This window comes from Pleurodeles waltl, chromosome 3_2 (genome assembly GCF_031143425.1).
Source record: "Pleurodeles waltl isolate 20211129_DDA chromosome 3_2, aPleWal1.hap1.20221129, whole genome shotgun sequence".
Classification (NCBI taxonomy): Eukaryota; Metazoa; Chordata; class Amphibia; order Caudata; family Salamandridae; genus Pleurodeles; species Pleurodeles waltl.
The window spans coordinates 51794571-51819661 of NC_090441.1; the positions used below are offsets into that span (position 1 = coordinate 51794571).

At 44.7% G+C, this 25091-nt stretch overlaps 1 protein-coding gene across 4 annotated transcripts in view; it reads right to left on the bottom strand.

The window, feature by feature from the left end:
- The window catches only part of AP2B1 (adaptor related protein complex 2 subunit beta 1), a 347393-nt gene that overhangs the window by 244281 nt on the left and 78021 nt on the right, over positions 1-25091 (bottom strand). For all 4 annotated transcript variants that reach the window (XM_069226745.1, XM_069226742.1, XM_069226741.1 and 1 more), the window contains one exon: positions 7338-7458. In XM_069226745.1, coding sequence (XP_069082846.1) covers positions 7338-7458 — 121 coding nt within the window. The remainder of the gene's footprint in view (positions 1-7337; positions 7459-25091) is intronic.

Here is a 25091-nt window from a genome sequence, read left to right on the forward strand (position 1 = left end):
ACTTCCTGTGGGAAGTGGGCATAACCTTGTCCCAGAGTTCCTAATTCTGCCAACACCAAGATTGCAGATTTCTCAATTCTGTGCCCACATTAGGTAGTTTCACCTTAGGGGTGGGCCTGACCTGAGGGGTGGACCCACCTCTCTGAATACTAAATGTCCTGCCTGTCTGGGTGCCAAATGGGTCCTGGGAAGGGGATGGTCGACATCTCTCCTTTGAGTGATACTAAACATCCCTATTTTCAATGAGGCCATCATGTATCTGGGGCCAGTGTCCAGCACATGTACTTAAAATGGCTTCCCTGATCCCATGCTATGTCTAGGAATCGACAAAGTCATAGCATGGGCATATCTGCTCTTGCAGATATTTCCTCACCTGTAATACAATGCACTCTGCCGTAGGGCTGAAAGGCCTGCTATAGGGGTGACTTACATATATTGCATGCAGTGTTTTACGGACATGGCACACAGGCTGGGTGTCATGCTACGTTTTCATTTTTGGAAGCACCTTGTCACGCAGCCTGCAATGGCAGTCTGCATGAGGTTGGTGCTGGGTCCCCTTAGAGTGCCACAAGCTGGGCCACAGCCCCTAGGGGCCCCCGGCCCCCTTCAGTACCCATACCCAGAAGTATCATTTACTATGGACTTACAGAGGTGCTAAAGGGCTTGACTACTTGGAGATCAAGTGACCAGGTGTCTTGTTTTGCGGAAGGAACACTGGCACTCTGGACCTGGTTAGCAAGAACCCAGTGCAAAACAAATGGGACTGGGCCCTCGAATGAACAACTTACTTCCCTTCAGTAATGCCTTATCTGGTAGAGACACTATCTAGCCACAGATTCCTTACCTTTGAATTTTCCCCAGACATCAGACTGGATGCCGAAACTTTTGGTGAACAGCACCCCTACACACCAGTAGGTGGCATCAATCGGCTCTGTACCAGCATCATCAGCGTCCTCCATGCCAGAAGTGACATGCACGGTGCCTATTTAGGTGCCACACCAGCCCTCCAATGTCAGTATCTCCTTGTGATTTTCCAAGCCAGGAGTTTAGAGCCATGAAGAACACTGACCACCGGTGTGGAACACTAGGGCCCGTAAAAGGGAACAGTCCTGACTGTAGAATCTGCTCACAGAGCGGGAAAGGATGGGTGAGTCGGTAAGTAATGTACGGCTATATAGTCTCTACCAGGTAAGGAGTTACCTAAGGTAAGTTACTTGTTCATCTGATAGAGACTTCTAGCTGCAAAGTGCTTACCTTTGATTACATACCCAAACAATACCTCCCCGGAGGTGGGTCTGTGAGACAGATTTTAGACCAAAAAGTCCTGCAGGACTGAACAGGCAGAGTGCCCATACCAATGGACCTGATTGTCTAGGTAGTAGTGCTTTGTGAATGTGTGCAACGAGGCCCATGTTGCTGTCCGACAGATGTACAGGATGGAACTCAGTGTGCCAATGCAGTGGTCGCATTTTTGCTCTGGTGGAATGAGCATGCAAAAGCCTCAGGGGGTTGCTTTTTGGCCCAAGTATAGCAGATCTTAATGCAGAGCACGATCCAGTGGGACACTGTCCGTTTCTGTACTGCTTATCCCTTCTTTGCTCCAACATATCCCATCAAAAGTTGGTCGTCCACCAGAACTCTTTCGTGAGTTAGAACAACATATTTCTTTTGGGTCCAGACGGTGAAGTTGATTCTCTTCCTTGGAGGGATGTGGCAGATCGCAAAAAGTAGGCAAGGTGATGGATTGGTCTACACGAAATGAGGTGGATGGGAGCGACCACTTCACCCCACCCCCATCTCTCAGGGTCCTACCAACAAACCAAAGTAAACCAAAAATAATACCAAACCTTCAGTTTCTTCAAAAACCTCTCCATAGACAACTTAATGCCTGAACTCACCTATCATGCTATCAACTCTACGTCCTATGCAAACACCCTTTCAAAAAACTATTGGAAAACTATGGGAACATCTACATCACTATTAAAATGAAGTGCAAGCCAAAGCCTTCAGCACCCGCTTCTCAAAATACCATGCTAACAAACCTTCCATAAGCAGACAGGAAACAAAAAGGAAGAAAAATAAAACTCCCAATTACCTCATGGTACTGAAGTTCCTCTGCACAACTCTAAGACAGCTCATGACATCAGCCAAAGCACAGTATTATGCGAACACTAAAGAAGCCACCACGGAAGCAGAACACTTCAAAACAATCAAGCACCACATCAGCCTCCTGCTGGACCCACTTATTCCTCACTACACAGAAAAGTGCGATGGCATCGAACTCTACAGGAAAAATGACTCAACAAAAATTAACCAAATGAAACCTGATTTATCTCTTATGTACCATTTTCAGAAGAATCAGACAGCTGCCATCCTTCAAAGCTGTCCCTCTTTCAGAACTTGTGAACATACTCAACTCCCCCCAAAGCCACTTTTTATGAAGATGATGTCTTACATTTGTCCTTCATCAATGTTCTCTCTGGGGACACTATCATTCCTACTCATCATTTTCAATGCCTGACTCACTTAAGGCAGCTTCCTCACACTCCATATAGTAAACCCTTAAAACCCTGCCAACCATCGGGCCATCACTTAACTCCTATTCATTGGCAAGTTTAATCAAAAAATAGTCTAAGCTTCAAATTCAAGATCACATTATTGCTAACCATCCTGCACAACTACTAGTCTGGTTTCAGAGCATGCTGCGGCACAGAGACCTGTACTTTACTGATCATAGACAATGCACTTCTGACCACAGATTAAGATTACCCCTTTCTTCTGATACTCCTGGAACGCTCAGCTGCAACACAGTTGATCATTCCACTCCCTTATGCACCCTGGAGTCTTGAATGGAATTCACCACCAATATCCTTCACCCGCTCTCCTTCTACCTTTCAAACCAACATCAGTTTGTTCTCATGGGAACCTCCAAGCCCGAAAAGACCCACATGACCTGCAGAGTGCCCCAGGGTTCCATATTGTTTCCGGTCATCTTCAACCTTTACATGGAGACGCTTGATGCTCTATTCACAGTTAAAACAGCATTAAAACCACCAATATTCAATGACACACAACTCTGCACAAAAGTCTGCTCTGCTTCGGACATCCAAAGCCTCAAACCCTACTTGCGCTACATTCAGACCTGGATATCAGGCACTTAACTGGAGCCAAACAAAGGCAAAAGTTATTTAACTTGAAAAGACAATTACAAGCCTGAGATGAACCTTGAACTGCTTCAAAGCCCAACTTTCACTCAATGCCAAGTCATCTGGATTTACCCTGGGCACCAACCTCACCCCAAGGAAAACATTGCAAAATAACAAAAATGACCTGGTATCAGTTCTCTTCTGAAGAAAGAGAAACCATTTCTTCCAGAAAGCAACTTCAGAACGGCTGTTCAAACCCTCAATCTCGTATTCAGAGTGTGGGAATGGCCTGCTCCCTGGCTTCTCAGACTCTGTACTGGTACTCCTCAAAAACATTCTACAAGCAGCAGCACATTTCATTCATGGTCAGAAGAAATAAAATCACATAATCCCCATTCTGTCGGAACTGCACTGGCTTTGGTCTAAGGAACGATCTCAATTGATGTAATTTATGAAAACCATTGAGAATGTGTATCAACGGTTGGTGGCTCTGTAAATCTTAGCTATCAGAAGGAAAAATGCCCGAGGAACTATTATGATTTATGGAAATTATCGAGGAATGTGTTTTATTATTTTTAACTTATAAAACTAGGCACAGTCACTTTTTATCTATTTTAATATCTGCATTTAATAAATGCTATATTTTAAGCAGTTTGCTCGGTCTTTCCTTACTGGTCCGCTCCATCTTCAAAACCAAGCACTTCATTTACAAAGTATTACAAAGCATTCACGGCCAGCACCCCTGCTTATCTTGCAGACAAGCTCATTATCTCTGGTAGTTCTTGGCACACCCACAGCCACGATACCATCAGAATGCAGACTAACAAGTGTAAAAAAGAAAAAGCAGGACCACTCTAATGCTGCTTCAAATAGGAAAGAGTTTGCTCTATAGAAAAACGACATAGATACATACATCTGTCCAGTAATTTACAAGGCAAGCCCTCTTTCTATTCTATTTGGCAAGAGATTTGTGTTAACAGAGCTTTTTTTTTTATCAGTTTGCAATGTAAAACCTATTCCTATTGTATTTGGCACACAGTTCATAATGACAAGCACCTTCCTGTTGCATTTGTCCAGAAATTCTCAATCGAAAATGTATTCCTACAGCATTTTTCAGAAACTTTACACTGTATCTGTTATACATTTAAAGGAATTTGTATTTGGCAAGGGGTCTACATTAACAGCTCTATCAGTTATTATAAGAGCAACTTCTTAATAGCTGAATTAACATAAATGCTTCCCAGTGTTATGCTCACACACAAGATCAACACAGGGAGGAACTAAATTCCTAATGCTCTTTTTGGTGATTGTAATAAACTGGGTTCTGGTTGCAGAAGCCCCCCACTTTTTGCCTGGTTTCTGATTCAACTTTGACTAAATCGCACTGGGTACATGCTAACCAGGATCCCAGGACCAGTGTTCCTTGCTCAAAACCAAGACCACTAGTCACTTGATCCCCAAGTGACCAGGCCTTTAGCACCTTTTGGAAGTACCTAGCAAATGGTACCTATGGTAACTATGGCATAAGTACTAAAGAGGGTACCCTTAGTGCTTCAGCATAACTTGTGCCACTCTAAGGGACCCAGCACCAAACTCATACATACTGCCACTGCAGGCTGCGTGACAAGGTGCTCCAAAAAGTGAAAACACAACAAGGCACACATTTGTTCTCCATGTCCCCAACACTGCCTGTAATATTTGTAAGTCACCCCTACAGCAGGTCTTACAGACCTAAGGCATTTATATTACAGGTGAGGACATCTATGCATGAGCAAATAAACCCTACTATGTCCTTGTCGATTCTTAGGCATAGTAAGTGAACAGGGAAGCCATTTATAGTACATGTGCTAGACACTGGTCAATATGAGTTGACCAGCTACATGATGGATCAAACATATTGTAATAATAATAAACCCATACTGATTCCAGTGATGGATCTATTAATACATGTATCCAGAGAGCAGCTTAGAGGTACCCCCTGAAAACCTACCAACGGCTGTTGTGCTGAGTGACCGGTTCCACCAGTCTACCACCAACAGACGAGTTTCTGATCTCCAAGGGTGAGAGCCTTTACTCTTGGGCGGTCAGGAACAAAGCCTGCTCCGACAGGGGTGTTAAAATGCTCCTCCCAACAGGATGACCTGCAAATCTGCATTCCAAGGCAGGGGATCTTCAGGAAAGGCCACCACCCTTGGTATTCAGATCTGGCTTCCTCCAGAAGGGAGATGCCAACCCCGTGCCCTAAGGCCTATTTGCCACCTGGAAAGGCAGGAAAATTAGCTATGCAGGAGGCATGTTGCACTTACAGGCTGGACACACCTCTAGGGTGACCAGCCTGAAGTGAACCCAGCCTTAGAAATTCCACAAACTTGTTGGGAATTCTTGGACAGAGTGATGTCTACGCCCAAAGGAAGTTATCATCTACGAGGTAAAGCAGACCCCTAAATTGAATGTTTAGGGGACCTTCTTGATACTAGGACCTCTGATTTGCTGGACTACAGAAGAATAGGGACCCGAAGAGCTGTGAAAAGCAAGAACTGAGGAGCTGCAACTGACTTGGTCCCAACCCTGCCAGCATGCCTGCTATCCTCGACAGATGACTCATCCTGCAGATGTTCTGCCTCCAAAAACCTGGGAGGGCTGCCAGCACTTCGAGAAGTAACCAGGATCTCCCGTGGAGTAGCAGAGCAGATTCCCTGCAGGCACCAAAGAAGACTCACGAGGACTCCAGACTGATACTAGACAGCACCACTGCACCCGTGCCCCCTAACCCGAGATGAAGTAAGCCAACAGCCAGCATTGCCTACAGGCCCTCCACCTTGGGTTTGCCAAAAGTAGACTTCCCGTAACCGCTTGCAGCATCTCTTTGCAGGCCACCTTGAACCATAAGTATTCCCTGTACTGGAACGAGACGCCAAAAGACACCACTGCACCCGAGCCCCACCGCCAGAGGAGAAGTGGGCCAATGGTGTCCCTACGTACTCGAGGATCTCAAGGGTCAAGCCCCCCTGTGGGTTCTCCCAGAGTGACCCTTCAGTCCCCGCTTGCAGCCTCTTTATGAATGGACCAATCTCAACTGAAGTGAATGCGACACCAGACGCTGTAACACACCTCTGCACCCGGAAGCCACAGAGCCTCCAAACGTAAACTGTTGGTGTGGCCTTAGACCATGCTCCATACTTACCTCAAGTCCAGAAGAACAGTCCTTTAAGTCATTGCTAAGTGCCCGTATGCAGTGCGTTTCTTTCCCATAGGATAACATTAGGGCACCGAGGATGGAAAAGCACCTCTGCACCCAGACGCCACACTGCCTCCCGAAGTGACCTGTTGGTGCTGCTTTGGACCTTACTCCACATTTACCTTAATTCCAGAAGAACAGTTCTGTAGGTCATTGCTAAGTGCTCGAGCACAGTATATGTTTCTTTTCTCATAGGATAACATTAGGGCACTCAATGCTGAAAAGCACCCTTGCACCTGGACACCCCAGTGCCTCCCAAAGTGACCTGTTGGTGTTGCCTTGGTTCTTGCCCCATACTTACCTCAACACCAAAAGATTGTTCCTGTAAGTCGCTGCTAAGTACCAGTATGCAGTATATGTTTTCCCCCACATAAGATAATATTACCTCCAAAAATTGCACTGTCAAATTGTGAAAAGTGTAAAAATTAATAACTCGAAAAGTACTTACCCGATTCCGATGATCTTGGTATCTAAATTCATATAAAAGTACGTATTATTTGTATAAATTGGTGTCGGATTTCTTACAGTGTGTGTCTCACTTGTTGCCTATTTGTATGCAATACATGCTTAGCACTACCCTCTGATATGCCTAACTGCTCACCCACACTACCACAAAAAAGAGCATGTGGGGTGTCATTTGTGCCTCTGCAAATTCCCTGGGCTTAGCTTGGACTCTACACAGTGTACCTCGTTTTGGGCCCCTATATAAAGAGCCAACTTCCTACAGTGATTACATTAGCTCTGGCTGACAGCTGTCCCTAGCCAGAAATATATTTAAAAAAGGCAAACCTGTGGCTACAAGAGAAGCAGGAAGTAACCAGAACAATGCTAATTTGCAATGCCTAGATAGGAGTACTTCAGGGCAGATAGAGAGGTGGCACCAACGTAGGTGATACTGACCTGCGAAGTAAGGGCAGAGGGACCCAAATGTTATACAGTCTTAGATCACTGACCTGTGCGATGTTGGCCTGCGATGCAAGGCGGATCATGATGTCCAGCTTCTCAAGTTTCACATAGATAGGATCGTTGTACTTCACGAAGAATACTTTGATCTCCTGCTTCAATATTTCAGGCCTGGGGAACAAAACATCCAAAGGAAAGTAGTAATACTGGGAAGAGGTAATGTGAAGGAGAGATGTGCAGGGCCAATAGCATTATGCAATTTTGAGGTTGCTGCCCTGTTCCTGTAATTTGGGATTTGCCACATAATCTGAAGATTTGAGCAACAAAAATGCTTTGCTCCTACCTCAAATGTATCAAACGTTACTAAAAAATATGCAACATGTGTTCTTGCTCAGTGAAAGGACCTTTGCAAAAGTTGACTGGTCACCTTTCTGGTGCTTAGGTCTTTCTTTGGGTGTCAAAGTAGTACTAAAGAGGTGAAACCTTTTCCCCCAAAACTGTTAACGTGTACAAATGCAAAAATAATAAAATTAATACAAAATTTGATTCGTTATGCCACATAACTGGCTTTTTTACCCTATAATTTAGTCAACATTGCCACATAATCTGCACTTCCCCTGCCACAACATGCCAGTAGCCCGAACTACAAGATAGACCTCCACCTGACATTCTTTCATACTGTTTCACTGTTGTATTATTAGCCAGGGCCTGGATTGGATACCTTGACCATTCATTGTTTGGACAGCCTGCGGAACATAACATACAAAAGAAAGAACTTAGATGGGAAGATGGATACTGTGAAGGAGGGACAGTTGGCTATAAGCAGAGTCACTGGAATTATGCGATTCTGTGACCACTGTGTTTTCGGCATAGTTTTGTATTTGCTGCGTTTGCCACATAACCCCATAATTTAATGAAGATTTCAGCAAAAAACGTTTCTGTTTCTAGCTCAAACAGATCAAAAGTTACTAAAAACAAAGCATTAAGTTTTGCTGCTCAGTGAAAAACACTTTGCAAAGGTTCACTGGTGACTTTTCTTTTGCTTATTTCTGTATTCGAGTGTCAAAGTGGTACTATTGAGGGGAAACCTTTGCCCAGAAAGTGCAAGCATGAACACACAGTGTGCTGTATTATGCCTCATTATTCAGCCAAATCCTGCCGCATAATTTGGACCTCCCATAATTACAGTGGCTATAAGTGTCTACCTGACATTCTTTCATAATTACAGGCCACATTTCCTACTATTTCCTCTCTTTCCTGTAAAGCCCAACATCAGTAGCCAAAGATAAATAGTGCAGTAGCTATTATCTAAACAGCCAATTTAGCAAACCACATCAGTCATAACTAACCTCACTGTGTTATACTGTAATATTGCCATTTTAGCAGAGAGTAGGGCATGTGAAGAAACGTTCAGTACAGTAAAGTTTCCAGTACATAATTTGTTCAGCATCCACTAGGAGTTTGCCAAAACTGAAACAATAAGTCAGGGTGAGAGAACCTTCTATCTTTAATGTGGATAACTCAAGGACTTTGTAAATTAACCTATATATGGCATCTTTTATTGGTCCGCAGATATGTTCTATTATGAGCAACATTAAGGTTGCAGACCACCACTGCTTTACCATGGGACACAGTGAGAATCACATTTATTTTCATGGAAAGCCAGAGTAAACAAATTTGGCCCACTAAAGCATAATATTTAAAAAGGTGTGGCAAAAGGGCTCATACATGTTATTACTAATATACAAAGATCAAATTTAATATAATTACCATGGCACAAGTTTCCACTCACTGACATATGGCAGGACCAGTCACTTCCTGAGACAGGAAGAATGAAGAGACAGACTGGATGAATGACAAGCCTCTGGTCCTGGGCAGAGACAGAAAAGAGACCTTCTGACAGAAAACGAACACAGTCTGTTAAATGGACGGAGCGACCTAGGAGATTGGACAGTGCCAGCTAAGTTGTCCGCAAATCCGTTAGTGATGCTAAAGACAGAATGTGCAGCTCAAGTTAGGGCCTGCTGCTGCTAATGTTGTGTAGGGAATACAATTCAGCCAGTGTTGACGGAAAGTGCAAAGCAACCATTGCATTATATGCATCTGTACATCCCATGGGTAAGCGGGGAAAATGGTGTCAAAATCCTGGCTCTTTGTGCAGGCCAGGGATGACGTGCCCTCTCCATATTCATTGGATCGGATATCGATGTCTGTGGACACACTGGATAATGTGTGTTTCCTAGGCGAGAGACGCACATGTGTTTTTAGTTTTTATTTAGCATTCAGTCCACAACTGCAAAGCATTCGGTCCCTTGAGTGATTTGCGCAATTTATAAAAGAGACTCCTAGGGGAGAGTTCTGCCTTTGGAATCCCAAAAGAGGTAATCATAAGAATTAGGTTACCTTGTAAGCATCTGTGTGTTGCATGTAGTGCTCTTGATTCACATGAAGTGAAAGGTGACCCGTTGAGGGGGTGGGCAGTTGTGAGACTCACTGTACTTCCGCGTAGGATACGAGGCAATGGGAAGGGACATAGTATATTGATCTGTTTACATTAGTCTGTGGGTATCAGCAGAGTGTGGGGTGGATGTGGTGGTCGAGAGTTGGTACTAGAGAAGTGATAGGCGATAGCAAATTGTCAATGGCTCAGTACCCTGAAATCCTTATTTGGAACACAAATGTACTACAAGGCGGCCTGGTACCCATCCAGAAGACTTGCCTATTGGAGAACGAATGAATGTTCTTGGTGAGATGATTAGACTTGCTAATGGCACATTCTGGCTTTACTAGAGGTCTGAGGGGTACTGACTGTTGTGCAATGATCCTCCAATTCACTAGGTATAGTATGTAGAGGCTTTCTTTGGCTATGTGGAAAATGAGGGAATCTTGAATGGACCTTTATTTGTGTGGATGTACTTGCATGGCTCCATTGAGGAGGTCCTACAGAAGCTGGAAACTGCTCTGGCAGACAACAAAGCCCCGATAAACATAACTGCCTGAGACTTCAATTAAGTTATGGAACCAGAGATGGATACAAATATTTTGTGACAGCATGGGGTTTGAATGTGTGGAGACGGAAGTACAAGCAAGATGCAGTTAGAACATTATTGTGCATTGATTACCATTGTTCCACATGTGGGTCTCCTACCAGTCTGAGAACTGCGAAATCTGGCTAGGGGTATCTTATCTCGGCTCACAATGCAAAATCCGGGTGTGTTTGAAGACTAAGGGCCAGATGTAGCAAAGGGTTTTTCCCATTCTGTGTCAATGGGAAAATGTGTTCGTACATATGGCCCTAAGTGAATTGGAACTAAAAGATCAAGATACCTTCAAATATCTGGTTGAAGCCTAGGCACCCTACCTTAAGGATAGATCTCTGAAATAGTATCCCACTAAGGAAGGCCTTTAAAAACTAGCACGTCTAGAATACCGCACCATAAATGGAAGAGTGAGAAAGGCCTGCAAATTAGAAACTGAGGTGCTAACAAGGTAAAAACAACTGATAGCCTCCTATATTTTCCAAAGGGATCAGACACTAGAAAACAAAGGAACAGATAAAGGAAATTTTCAACAGTACTGCAAACCCCCGTTATATTGCGCAATTACATCAGGTTGCAAGGAAACTATGAGCTGGAAAATAAGGTGGAGAAAATGATTGTGGGGCTCAGTAGGATGGACAAAAACGTCTTAGGTGATTAGGAATGTGGTGGATAACAAGGTAAGCAAGGAAATTGGCACGGTCCAGGTTTTGGAGCATAATACAAAAATAAATATTGGACCCAAATGGCCTGAAAGGATAAACCATGGAAGACTTCCTCGTGAGGTTGGTCCTCTTTGACTGTGGGAAGGCGAAGGAAGAGTACTTGAAGGACATTTACTCAGCTATCAGGTATGCTCTGTCCAGCAAAATGCCTAGCTTTCATTTCACATCAATAGACTGTTGCTGACAGCTACACCCTTGATAAAATAAGAGCAACTGGGCTTCATGCCTCACAGAGCCACCAGGCAAGAAGGCTTTCTAATGCCATGAACACTGCCAGAGATGAGGATGAATCTTTGGTGACCTGGTCACTTGATGCTGAGTAAGCATTTGACTCGGAAGAGAGGCAGTTCATACTGCACATACTATAGATGATGGGGTTTGCCACAGAAATCAGGGCCTTGGTGTGTTCCTACTTAATGCCTCTATTGTCACAGTTTGCATGATTGGGTCACTTTCCTCAACTATTGGCCTGGAGAGAGGAACAATGAAGGTATGTGCTAACTGGAAACTCTGGATCAAACTGAATCTACTAAGTAAGAGGTTAAAATGGAAACATGGAAGTAAAGTCAGCATAATACTTTATGCACACAATATAATATTATGCACTGCAAATACCTGGTTTACAATACCAAGGTTCCACTCTGGAATTCACTCCGACTTCTGCATCAACTAGGCGAAATCTACCCTATTTACACTCCAGCATTGGTGAAATGGACATTTGCCCAGTTCCTCTATTTAAGAATAGATGTGTTGAGGCTCAGGCTCAGTCTGTGAAGAACTCATTAAGCCCGTTTACCAGATGCAAAGATTAAGTGCTGCAATGCACAGTCTTTCACCATCACATATTGCAATATTGTTTCAATACTGATGCTGTCCTTAGTACGCTGCTCTGGATGGAACAAATCCCAGAATCTCTGCCCACCCTCTGCAGATCCCGAAGAGGGAGACATATCTCTAAGGGGTATCAAAAACTACTATTGGGCATCCTTTCAGATAATGCCAGTGGCCAAGATAAATTCATGCATTTCTTATTTCACTTTGTTGTTAGCTAAAGCGATTGAAATTGGTATATTCCCAAATGGACAAACCCTTGCTTTAAATTAACATGTAAGCCTTGGGACTTTTCCCAAAGAAAGAGCATCTGCTGTATGTCATTCTTTCTGCATTCAGAGCCTAGAAATGGGCCATTTTCATGACTGGATGTTAAAACAATGATGAGGTGCCTTTGTGAGTAGCTGGGCTCTTTTTTTTTGGAGGGGGGGGGGACAAAGTTAGAATAATTTAAAGAAATTGTACCATTGGCAATACCAAGCTACAGAATGGGGGGGCAAAGATGACGTAAAGATGCTTGGGAATTCCAAACTGATTTCAACCTTTAACAAAGGGCACTCTTGCAGTACGAGGAAGTTGACTGATCACATGTGGGCATATCACTGGCTCAATTAGCAAACTACTTCCTAGTGAAAGTCAGGGTGGCAGCAATATGCTTGCCACAGGAGTGTGTCTAAAGCATACAATACCATTACATGTAGAAGACCAAATAACATCTTTAAACTCAGAGATAGATGGGACCCTAAGTCAAGCATACTTAAAGATGGGGAATGTGCTGAGGTAAGCATGCATCTCTAAGAGATGGCCATTCGAGCCAGCCTCAAATTATACAGGTCAAGATTTTTCACAGGGTTATTATAACCGATCAAGGCTTGGCGACATGAATATTAAACAAATTTATTATGTGTATTAGTATTTGTGGCCTTACAGAGCTACTGGTAGAAACTGTAAAGCTCACATCTACATTGTGAGCAAAGACAGCACTTGTCGTCCCGACACCCCCCCACCCCCCAAAAGGGGATACTGGGAATATAGCTGGATCTGGATGTATTTATGCATTAATTGGCCATGGATGCCCTGGGTTAATGCTGTACAGTGCAATCTCACCCTAGAATGGAGGCATCCCAAAATGCCTAATACTTAAACATGGTAGTGAGGAATGGATGGATGCATGTTCTCTGGGGTGTCTGAAGAAGTTTCTTAAAATATGGGTGCCTTAACAATTAGGCATTGATCTTGAGTAAAACTATCACATGTAAATGTGTTTGTCCCTCTAAGCTCGATCGTGGCAATATGTTTCAACACTCTCATAACTGTATGACGAGCTTTCTTCAGCTGCATTCATCTGTTTAGTAATATGCAGTTCATTCTACAATCCACACAGAACAGCTTAGCATATCACACTATTTTTACCGCTTGATTGTTTTTGGCTAGTAGAGCTGTAGTTATAAAATAATTTTAAAAAAATATGCAGACCAGTTATGGATGGTTAAAGATGTTTTAGGGGATTTGGGTGCTGGAATGTAGAATTTTCTTTCATTTTTCAGGTCATCTAACCTGAACAGAGCCAAGGTGTAAGTAGAGTAAACAAGGAAGGTGTATTTAAGGGGCCTTATTTGGTTATCTTTGCCTCAAGTTTTAAATAAAACATAGAAATCCAAGATGGAAGCAAAACTTTAAATTGCAATGAGACAAATGTTAAGGTCTAAAAGTTCTGATAAACGTCTTGAACTATGCAAACACCGTTTTCAGTCCAAATAGGACCAATCAAACAAGAGTACATAATTTCTTTTGTTATACTAAAGAAAACGACTATCCAACTTATAAACAGGGCAAGGGAGGTTCTTGTTGATTAGCTGTAGTGCTTTGATTGTACCTAGTAGACTTACTTTGTAATGAGTGGCAGGGAACTAATGGAATGATAATATCGTTTGGAAAGGGTCTGGCGAGCAGGGACTATGTTCAATAAGGACCCAAGGAAGGCAAGCAAGGTAGTGCTCAATGAATCATTGTGCCCCCTGAGAGACAGGTAGGCCAACTAGTAACTGAACCAGTTCGCCATTCAGGAGTCCAATGTAACAACATGAAATCTGTTTTCGATCTTTCCCTCCTTCACAGGAGACCCTTCTTACCTAATCCCCTCATGCACTACCTTCCCCCTTTCCTATGCTCTTTGGAAGTATATAAATACTTACCATTACATACACCTTTAGTTTATTACTTTTGCTTATCATTCTGTTTACTATACACTGTTGTGCTGTTCTTAGATTTTGTACAAATTTTCATTGTTGACTTCTTGTTATGAACTTTATGTTTTTATCACTGTAGTTACCACCACTTGGTTATGTATTTCCTAACAGTTATAATGCAGAATATGTTCCCTCTTGTTTTTGTTCCCTAGTTAAAATCCTAGAAAATCCTAATACGGCTTTACTGAACAAAAATTATAATAAGAAAAAATAATAAAAATGTGGGTCAAGGCAACTCGAGTAACATGGAATAAAACCCTATATCCAAGAATATAACCTCAAAACTGGTGGTGAATTTCTTAAAATGCCCAGGTTTGGTTACAGTAACTTCTACTTGCAGGAATACACAAAAGCCATCTTGCTCCGCTGAAAGTCCCTCTGTTAGCCATCATGCCTCGCCTCTGGAAACAAAGGTTTCAACTACACCACACCCATGCTCATCTTAAATCAGTGGCTACCTGTGGAAGCGAGGTGCATACTCAAAACACCTAACCTGTTGCAAGACTTCAAGCCCTGTGGGTCTCACACTATCACACAAGGTAAGAAAGTCAGAGAACGCCAGTCTCTCAGAAGCACAGAATCGTTTTTTTCCTTCTGGAGCCCCCAGTATTGAAATAACAATATGTCATTGCTCAATTTTGCTCTGGGTGTGCTGCCATAAATCTGGAACTCCATCCCCCTTCCATCTATATTAATGTACTCACACAGTCTTCTAAACAGAATTATAACACCTACAGTTTAACTAACATTTCTATGTCTTCACTTCAGATTTTAGTACCTTCTCAATACTGACATCTCAACATATAACTTAACCAACCTCCCTATTCTCGTACACTAATCTGTATACATTGCACTCATACATATGGTCTTTTGCTTTTAAAAACTTTAATTGTATCTTTTGGACAATGCAAAGCTGATGTCAGTTTGAACTCTGTAGAACGTGTTGGTGCTACAAAGTATCCCAAAAGTAAGTTAAAAAGGCTACAGGAAAAAACTATTTAACACCGGACCGTCGATGTAGGGACCGGTGCAGGAAACGGTTGAAGTGGTACGACCAACGCCGGTCCAGATCCAAGAATAGGTCCATGGCCCCTTCCGACTCCACGAGGCCAGAAGGCACTACAGCAGAGACGGACTGACAAAAAATTAGGTGGATGGCCTCATAAAGCTCCTTAAGTTGGGCAGGGGTCGCTCCGGCTCCCGGAAACTCGAGGAGGTGCAGTCGGCCCAGATGCAGGCTCTGCTCTTCTTCAACTTCTTCTTATACCTCAACTTACCCAATCGCAAGGACATTGGATTGGGACAATGAAAATGGGGGGCTCCAAGACCGACATGAGGCCTTCCTCTTGACCGAGGACTTACTGTAGGAAGCTGGATCTTTATACTGTAGGAAAGTACTCTCTTTTTGGCATGGTTACCCCCACTTTTTACCTGTTGTCAGTGTGTTTTGACTGTGTTCACTTGGATCCTGCTAACCAGGACCACAGTGACTATGCTATCTCCCTCTAAATTGGGTTGCTTGGGACTTCACATCCCCACATTTGGCATACTGCTGCCCCCATATAAGTTCCTAGTTTATGGTACCCCAGGGCATTGGGGCACCAGGGGTTCCCCACGGGCTGTAGCATGTATTATGCCACCCATGGGAGCTCATGCCAAATGTGTCTGCAGGCCTGCCATTGCAGCCTGCGTGAAAAGGTGCTTCTACCCTTTCACTTCAGTTCACTGCACCAGGTCACTGTAAGTCACCCCTATGGTAGGCCCTCCTAGCCCATAGGGCTGGGTGCAGGTTCATGTGCGAGTATGAGCAGAGGTGCCCCTAGAAACTCCAGCTCCATTTTCCTGGACTTCGTAAGTGCAGGGACGCCATTTTTACACGTGTACTGGACAAAGGTCACTACCTGTGTCCAGCTACATAATGGTAACTCCAAACCTGGGCATGTTTGGTATCACACATGTCGAAATCATACCTCAATACTGTTGCCAGTATTGGTTGTATGATTCTATGCACTCTGGGGGCTCCTTAGAGGACCCCCAGCTTAGCTCCCACCAGTTTGCAGGGTTTCCCTGGGCAGCCCGCGCTGCTGCAATACTACAGGCAGGTTTCTGCCCTCCTGCTGATTGACCACCTCAAGACCAGGAAGGCAGAACAAAAGATTTCCATTGGGACAGGGAGGCAACACCCTCTCCCTTTGAAAATACGTATTACATGGCTTGGGAGGGGTAGCCTCCCCAAGCCACTGGTATGCTTTAAAGGGCACATTTGGTGCTCTCCTTGCATAGACCGGTTTGCACCAGTGCAAGCGACCCCCGGGTCCCTGCTCTGGTGCAAAACTGGCAATGGAAAAGGGAGTAACCACTCCCCTGTCCATCACTACCCCAGGGGTGGTGCCCGGAGCTCCTCCAGGTTGCCACTTGATTCTGCCACCTTGACTCCTAGAAGGGCAGAGGCCTCTGGGAGCATCTGAGTGGTGAGTACAGGGAGGTGGCATCACAGCCCCCTTCATTTACTAGATGACCAATCCCCCTTTCTGTGCTATTTAGAGTCTCCCTCTTGGGTGGGTCCACAGATTTGACGTGCAAGATTACAGCAGGACTCCTCTGCATCGTTTACTTCACCTTCTGACCACTGGAACTGCAACTGGACCCTCCAAGGAATTGACATTCTGCATCTACAACAACTCTGCTCTTCAACATTATTTCTCTGGCTCCTTCCAGGAACAGGGTCAAGACTGATTTGCATATGGCTGGGTCCAAACTGGAATGGCATGGGCAGCAAAAAAACGATGGATTTAGGCCCAGATCACTGTACTGGGGGTGAATGTTTGACAATGTTCAGCATTCCGTCCATCACTTGTTGTTTTTGCTTTGTCCTTCCAGGAACTGCAACATTTTCCTGGCTGTGAATCCTTGGAGGGCGACGAGTCTTCAGTCTGCACAAGAAGGAAGAAGGAATATCACTTGGAGTGGAGTCACTCTCCTGCATCTGCAGGCACAACTGCAATGACGACTGGGTCCTCTTCCCCCAGAGCTGCGTGGATCCTGCATCACGGGTGGTGGTCTGGAGTGGTCCACTTGGACCTCTCTACCAGCTGTCAAACTTGGGAGACAGTAAGTCCTTGCCTCTCCAAGCAGTACAGTACCCCCATGCTCTGTGTCCCTTGCAGCTACCGAGGCTTGCTGGCATCTCCTCTAAGGGATCTTCATGCTCCATGTAGCCCCAGCATTTTTCCCTGCAACGCACAGCCCTCTGCGTGCTTCTCCAGCAACATGTGACTCCTATGCTTACTGCCTGTGGAGGCTGCCTCCTCTTCCTGTGATTCTCCTCACTGCTGAGGGTGACTCGGGACTCCCCTCCATAGGGGGAGTCTCCCTGGACCTTGCTGGTCCTCGGCAGCTCTGCATTTCTTCTTCCACTATATTTGTCCTTGACAAGGCTTTTTGTGTTTTTTCCACACCACTGACCGACTGCAGTCCTTTTTCTGGCATGGGACGTCGACTGGATCACTTAAGGGACTCATCAGCTGCTCCAGTGCTGCACTGCTGACTGTCTTCGTTCACCGTCCTGCATCCACAATCCACAGACGGTTGGGAAGTGGCTCCGGTCACGACTGGACACTTCAACGTGAACTGGACTTGGGCCCTTTCCTTTACAGGTCTTCCTCTACCGGCATCCACTTTTGGTTTCTTGCAGTCTTGTCTGGGTCTTGCAAAATCCTCTTCTGGGCTCCTTTTGGTGGGTTTGGGGAGAACCAGGAACTTGCCTCTCTTCTCCTGGTCGCTGGGGGGCACTCTGGTACTTACCTTTTGGGGTTCCTAGTTCCTCCAGCTCCCCTCTACAGATTCCGCTTTCTTGGGCAGGAGCTCAAACTTTGCATTCCACTTTCGTAGTATATGGTTTGGTCCCCCAACCCCGGCCTTCAGTACTTACTATTGGTTTCACTATTTTCTATTGCTTTTTATGCGAATTCCTGATTTCTAATGTGTACATAATAGTGTGTTTACTTACCTCCAGTTGAGGTATTGCCTATACTGTATTTTAGTATTTGTGTTACCATAATAAAGTACCTTTATTTTTTAACACTGTGTGGTTCTTTCATGTATGTAAGTGCTGTGTGACTACAGTGCACGGCTCGAAAAATAAAAAAAAATGTTACTAGACCTGCAGGTCGAGTAACTTAAATAATCTTCTCTACCTAACTGTAATGTACTTGACCCGTAAACAGGTCTCAAATTGTGTGATCCTAGGCAAATAGTTTACTGAGTCGCCTTTTTCTTAATTTTCACATATGATCGCACCTTCAAATATGTGAGCTCAGCATTTCTGCAGTACAAAAAAACCTATTTTGTTTGACTAAAGTTTGCTGCATGCATCATAAGAATCTAGTCCAAATACCCATGAGGTCTAGCCCACATAACCTAGGACTTCTTTTAGTTTACTAACAACATTGCCATCAGGGCAGAAGTTCTCAGTTTGTTTAAACACTCGATTTTAATAAATATATTACTAAACCATGATGTGGTAACATATTGTCATCTACACACAGTGACTTTCCAAGAAGTGTCCAAAAACCTCTCCACTAACTTGCAGCTTTACTGATAAAACTATATAGTGTATTAACAATCTGTGAAAATTGGGTTCCAGAAAACATATCCTTTGCGCATCAACATGTTAAGTATTCCGATTTGTTTTCATCCTATTAAAATACTTTTTCATCACACAGAAATTTTAAAAAAGGGTTTTCACAACTACTGAAATATATTTTGAAATGTTTTCACAGTTGACTTAGACATTTAAGTGTTGTGTGTTAGGGAAAAACCGGACACCCTATCTCCTTTTATTTTACATTCTAAGCAGCAGGTCACACAGTTCACCTTACAAAGTCCTGGAACTCTGCAGTGAGAAGGAAAATTAATTGTAAGAAAAACTGACTTTTGATCTCTGTCTGTGAACACAGAGCAAATGTGACATAAAAACAAAATTTAAAGGTATCTTTTATTGCCCCTCCCCTTTTCAACTGAACAGAACACCTGTTCAGCGTCAAATCGCCAGAAAGGACAAGTAAGTATTAAAAATAGCTCAACCTGAGCAAATTAGACACGCCAATACGAATGGATTTTTCGAGCACTGCAGTGGTATTGCATAAGCTTTGCATGTGTCCTAGGTAAATCTTGGCTCCTCATCCACAGCTACCGCTACAGAGCCCTGGCTTCCTAGACACTGACTACACCTCACTAATAGGAGATACCTGAACCTGGTATAAGGTGATAACACCATAGGTGCTCAACACACACCAGGCCAGCTTCCTACATATATGATATACCAAAATGAAATATATTGTGCAGAAGCCAGGGGTTACTTTACCAGAGGACAGGGGATTGCTCTAGCAATCCCAAGGTGCTCTTTAAGGGGGGTAGTGTGGTCGAGTAGCCTGAGGCCTACCAGGGAGGAGTGTTAGACATTTGCGAATGCACACAGTCAATGAGACACGATTCAAGAAAGAGAGCCACACAAATTTACAAAAATAACAAGTATCTTTATATTTGTTTTGACACCACAATCAATGCGATCAGATAAGAATGTTTTGCAAGAAAAATCTTTACAGTTTTGAAAAGTCAACTATTTTTTTTTTAAAGCTCCAGTGTTATCCTACGGAGGAAAAACAAATACGGCAAACAGGTACAGTACAGCGACTTTCGGGACCAATCTCCTGGACTTCCAGTAAGTGCTGGGCACAGGTCAGGACCACACCAACAGGTGGCACTAAGGCAGCAGAGTCCAAAGAAATAGTACGGTACTTACTGCCCAATGTTAGTCAACAAGGATCCGTCCGGTTAGAAACAAGCTGAAGGTTTGGACAGGGGTTCCAGTAGAGGAGAACCAACAGTTGGGTTTAAGTCTTGAGATGCTCAGACAGAGGGACACCTTCGGTCCTCTTCTCCATGGGCCAGGGGTGACGGGTGCAGAGGTGTCCTGAAGTGCTGGGTTTTTTCCACTGGGAGAACTCGTGCTTGAGGGAGCCTGCGGGCAGAGGCTGCAGCTGGCGGTAGTGAGTCCACAGTGGGAAGTCCAAGCTGGGCTTGGTCTTTGGAGGGCTGGGGGACCACGTTGGTACAGTGTGCCCACCTCAATTCAGCACGGGTTCAGTGGTGCTTTTAGGTGTTGGGTTTTCAACAGTCAGGAGTCCTTGTAGTTTGTCTTGGGGTGCCTGCAAGATGCAGGGTAGTAGCTCCACTGCTCCATGGGACTTCCTAAATCTTTGTTGAAGGCATGCAGGCCTCCCAGGCTTTTGCAGGCACAGGAGCTTGTCGACTTTGGCGCAATCGATGGGAACAGCAGACATGCTGGCAGGGCTGGGGCCAAGTCAGGTGCTTCTTCTTCGTGCTTTGCTTTTGCAGCTCTTGAGTGTCATTCTTTATAGGTCATTTCCTGGTGCTAAGAGCTTCCCTAAATACTGAATTTAGGGGCTTTTAGGGGAGTGTAGGATAGTAGCCTAAGGGCTACTTACCCCTGGGGTCACTACGTCCCCCATATGACCACTTTTTGTGGGAAGTGGGCATAAACCTGTCTTAGAGTCCCTAAACAGCAAGATGGCAGATTTCTAAATGTTGTGTTCACATCACGCAGCGCGCCTTAGGGGTGGGACTGGCCTGAGGGGTGGACACACCTCCCTTAATACTAAATTTCCTGCCTGTCCAGGTACAAAATGGACCCTGGAGTAGGGGGTTTGGCATCTCTCCTTTGAGTGAAGCCTGATACCAAGGGCGGTAGGCTTCTTGGAAGCCCCCTGCCTTGGAATGCAGATTTGCAGTCCATCCTATTGGGTGGGGTGTGTAGACACTTCTCCCAGAGCAGGCTTTGTTTCTGACTGCCCAAGAGCAAAGGCTCTCACCCTTGGGGGTCAGAATCGTGTCTCGGGGTGGAAGGCTGGGAACAACTAGTCCGCGCACACACTGGTAGGTTTTCAGGGGGCACCTTTAATCTGCCCTCTGGGTGCAGTAATTAATAAATCCATCAATGGCATCAGTGAGGGTTTATTAATATCAGAAGTTTGATAGCAAACAACCCTATTTTCACTAAAGCCATCATGTAGCTGGGAAACTCGTAGTGACCAGTGTTCAGAACACATACTTAAAATGGCTTCCCGGTTCACTCACTATGTCTAAAAATCGACAAAGACATAGCAGGGGCATATCTATTCTTGCAGATATATCTTCACATGTAATATAATGCACTCGGCCTTAGGGCTGTAGGGGTGTCTTACATATACTGCATGCAGTGTTTAGGAGACATGGCACATAGGCTGTGTGCCATGTCCTGTTTTCAGTTTTAGCCGCATCAAGACAGGCAGCCTACAACGGCAGTCTGCATGTGCTAAGTGAGCGGTCCCACAGGGTGGCACAATACATGCTGCAGCCCTAGGGGTACCATTTACTAGACACTTACAGAGGGCAAATTGACAATTGAGGAACAATTGTACAGTGTTAGGGAAAGAGATCTGCCACGGGGACCATTTCAGCAGTAATGCAGAGCACTTTCAGTCAAAATTGCATCATGTACCAGGCAAAAGGGAAGGGGTGACCATGTCAAAAAGGGCACTTTCCTACACAAAGCCAACACCAAATGAAAGAATGAGACTAACCTTTCCCAAGCGAGTCTTCATTGCCTAAGTGGAAGAACCATGAAAGGAGATCTATTTGTATTTGGGTTTCTTGTATAGCACAGTCCAACCAGTGGTATCGAAGCTCTGTGCCGGTAGGAAGAGGCTGATACAAATCAAAGATCTAAAGTGAAAACAACCAAGTCTTTAGTTGCTTGCGGAATGGAAGCAGGGAAGAAATACCTCTAATTTTGAAAGGGAGGAAATTCCATTACTTAACAGCTGCTATTGAAAAAGCCCTGTCTCCCCATTTTACTCATTCGCTCCTCAAGGTTCGTGCCATCTTGAGATCAGATGATCTTAATGGGCGGCTGGAAATGTACAACTTGATAGCTGATTGCAAGTATTCGGACCCTTGAACGGAGAACGGAGGGACTTAGCACCTTGAAAATGATTTGTTTCCTAATTAGAAGCCAGTGCAGCTCCCTCATGCCCTCCTTGATTGAAGTAAACTTGGGTAACCCCAGCACCAGTTGGGCAGCTGAATTCTGGACAAGTTGCAGCTTGTTCAGGGATAGTTGATTAATATGAAGGTAGAGGGCGTTACAATAATCCAGTCTGGACACAATGAGGGCCAGAACCACAGCCACTCTTAATTCCTGTGGGATGAAAGTAAGAACTTTCTTTAGGATTTTTATCAGTTATGAGCAGGTGTTGGTGACTATTTATCTGGGCATCAAAAGTTCAGACTGAGTCACAAATAACCCCAAGGTTTTTGACTGCGGATGTAGGTGCAGGTAAGGTCCCACATGTCTCAGGCCACCAGTTTGAGTTCCAAATAGAGGTGTTTGCACCGAATATAATAACTTCAGTTTTGCCCCCATTCATTTTAGCCACGTTTGGCACATCCACTTACTGACTTCTCTCATACAAGTTTGAAACCTGCCGGCAGTAATGTGAGCCTTGTCTTGGAAGGAAACAATTATTTGGGTGTCGGCAGCGTATGAGGACACCTGGAAGTCAAATGATTAAACCAGTTCAGCCAGTGGGGCAACATACAGATTAAAGAGAGTCGGGCTCAAAGAGAACCCCTGTGGAACTCCGCAGGGAAGCTGAAAGGAAGCTGAACAAAAGTCCCCACACTTGACTGACAAAGTTCTGTCTCGGAGAAAAGTCTCCAGAATGCTCAGAGCTGAGCCCCTCAGGCCTGCCTGATGTAGGCGATGTGTCAATATCTGGGGCGAAATAGTGTCAAATGCCGCCGACAAATCCAGGAGCCCCAGAATAGCACCACCTCCCTGATCTACCTGTTTTCTAATACAATCTATAGTAGCAATCAGGGCGGACTCCGTACTGTGATTTTTCCAGAATCCGTGTTGGGAAATATCCAGACAATCGTGTGTCAACAGGCAGGTGGAAATTTCTTGGTTGATGTGATTTTCCAGAATTTTTGTCAGCATAGGCAGGAAAGTCCCTGGGTCTCCTCCTGTTTTTTTTGTTAATAGGCATTATGATGGTCTCTTTCCAAGTGGGAGGAAACACTCCTAATTCCAAGACATCTGCATACATCATCTCTAACGGCTCCGCAATAGATTCGCTGACCATTTGTAGCACTCTAGGGGGGCAAGGGTCATTAGGGGACCCCGAAGGAATCCCAGAAAAAGAGGTACTGGAACATCAAGGACCCAACACCCGAAGTGACCTCTGCATCCAATGACCACAAGCCGAGGTGAAGCCAACCAACGGTGCCAGCCCAGTTTCCACAGATGTCTAGAGTCTACGGGCCATATGTACCAACGCATTTTCCCATAGACACAGAATGGGTAAAACCCTTTGATACATCTGGCTTTATGTCTCTGTATACAGGAGTCCCTCCTCCCAATAGGTTCTGTGGGAGCCACTGACATCTCCCTTTTCCTGGTCAGTAGCTTGCAGTCTCAGGCTATCAAGAGTGGGACAGATCCTCTGTCTCTGGCACAGAACAAATACAGGAATTTGAGAGGATACCACCACCTTCTTCTGGCCAGTAACCCCTCCCCACTCTAAGGACACCATTGTCATGGGATGGACCTTAGCCTGGATGTCAGCATTGATGACTATGAAAGTTTCACCAGTTAGATACTGTTCTGGGGATATCAGTTTTTCATGGTGACACTTGCACCCGTTTCCTTCAGTGCTTCAACTTTGATCTCATTAATATGAGGCTGTTGTCTGTACTTCTCTAGATTTCTGGGCCAGGGCAGCTACATACACCCGACTCTCAGAGCCTAAAGTTGCTACTGTGAGATCTTTTACATGGCCAGGCCCCACCTGGGATCACATCTGGAAACTTACCACTGCACCAGTGTTTTGACTGAGAAGTCAAAAATATCTATTCAGGATTGACTGTAGGTTTTTCTAGTCACCCTGAACCTGATCCTGTACTCCTCAGTGGTGAGTCCAAAGCCCTCAATCAGGGTATCCTTCCTGCAGTCATAGGACTCAGCATCTGCTCTATTCAGTGTCAGGAGTCTATTCCTACACTTTCCTGAGAACAGCTCCCAGAGTAGAGAGCCCTAATACTTCTGTCAGAGTTTCCTGATGGTACAAGCCCTCTCAATGACTGTGAACCATTTGGTGATATCACCCTCTGAATATTTGGGGACAATCCCTTTGGGGATCTTAGGGTCTTCTTTCTCCTTTTTTAAAATGTTGCTACCACCACAGATGGGTCCTAGGCCCATCCTAGCTCCTTCTTTTTCTATAGCTAAGAGTCTAGACTCTTCTATCCTCTTAGCTAGCTTTTAGAGTTCAGCATCCTCGCTGTCTCCATCTCCTGGGGTACTATAAGAAGTGCTCACAGTGGTGTTACTATCAGTGGAGTTGTGGAGGTATTCATCATCCTTTTTCACCTCTTCTTCCTCCTCATTCACCTGAGGGGCTCCTTTACTTGCAGATGGGCTTTTGTGGGTTTAGACCCCATGGCAAGTTTCCATGCTTGGCAGAGGGCCTTAAGTTGAGCCAATTTAAGGTTTTGGTAGGGGTCCAGGTTGAGCTCCTGGGATGTACCTGCTGCCTCAATCAAGGTCAGAAGTGGAACATTCAGCCTCAGGTACCAATAGGACATCACATTCAAGGAAGTAAAATACATGTCTCATCAGCATGTTACACTCAAATAGCAATACACTGACGTCAGTGGGCTCAGAGCCCCAAATAGTGTTCAAGGGATCGGTCCCAACCATTTCCCCGGTACTTTATCATGCTTTCGGCGACATTCCTGAGCCTCAGAGACCAGCCTCTCCTGCCGCGCACACCAATCCACCCCTTGTCACCACTGTGGGAGGGTGGGAGGTGTAGGCGATCTCCAGCGTGCTGCTATGT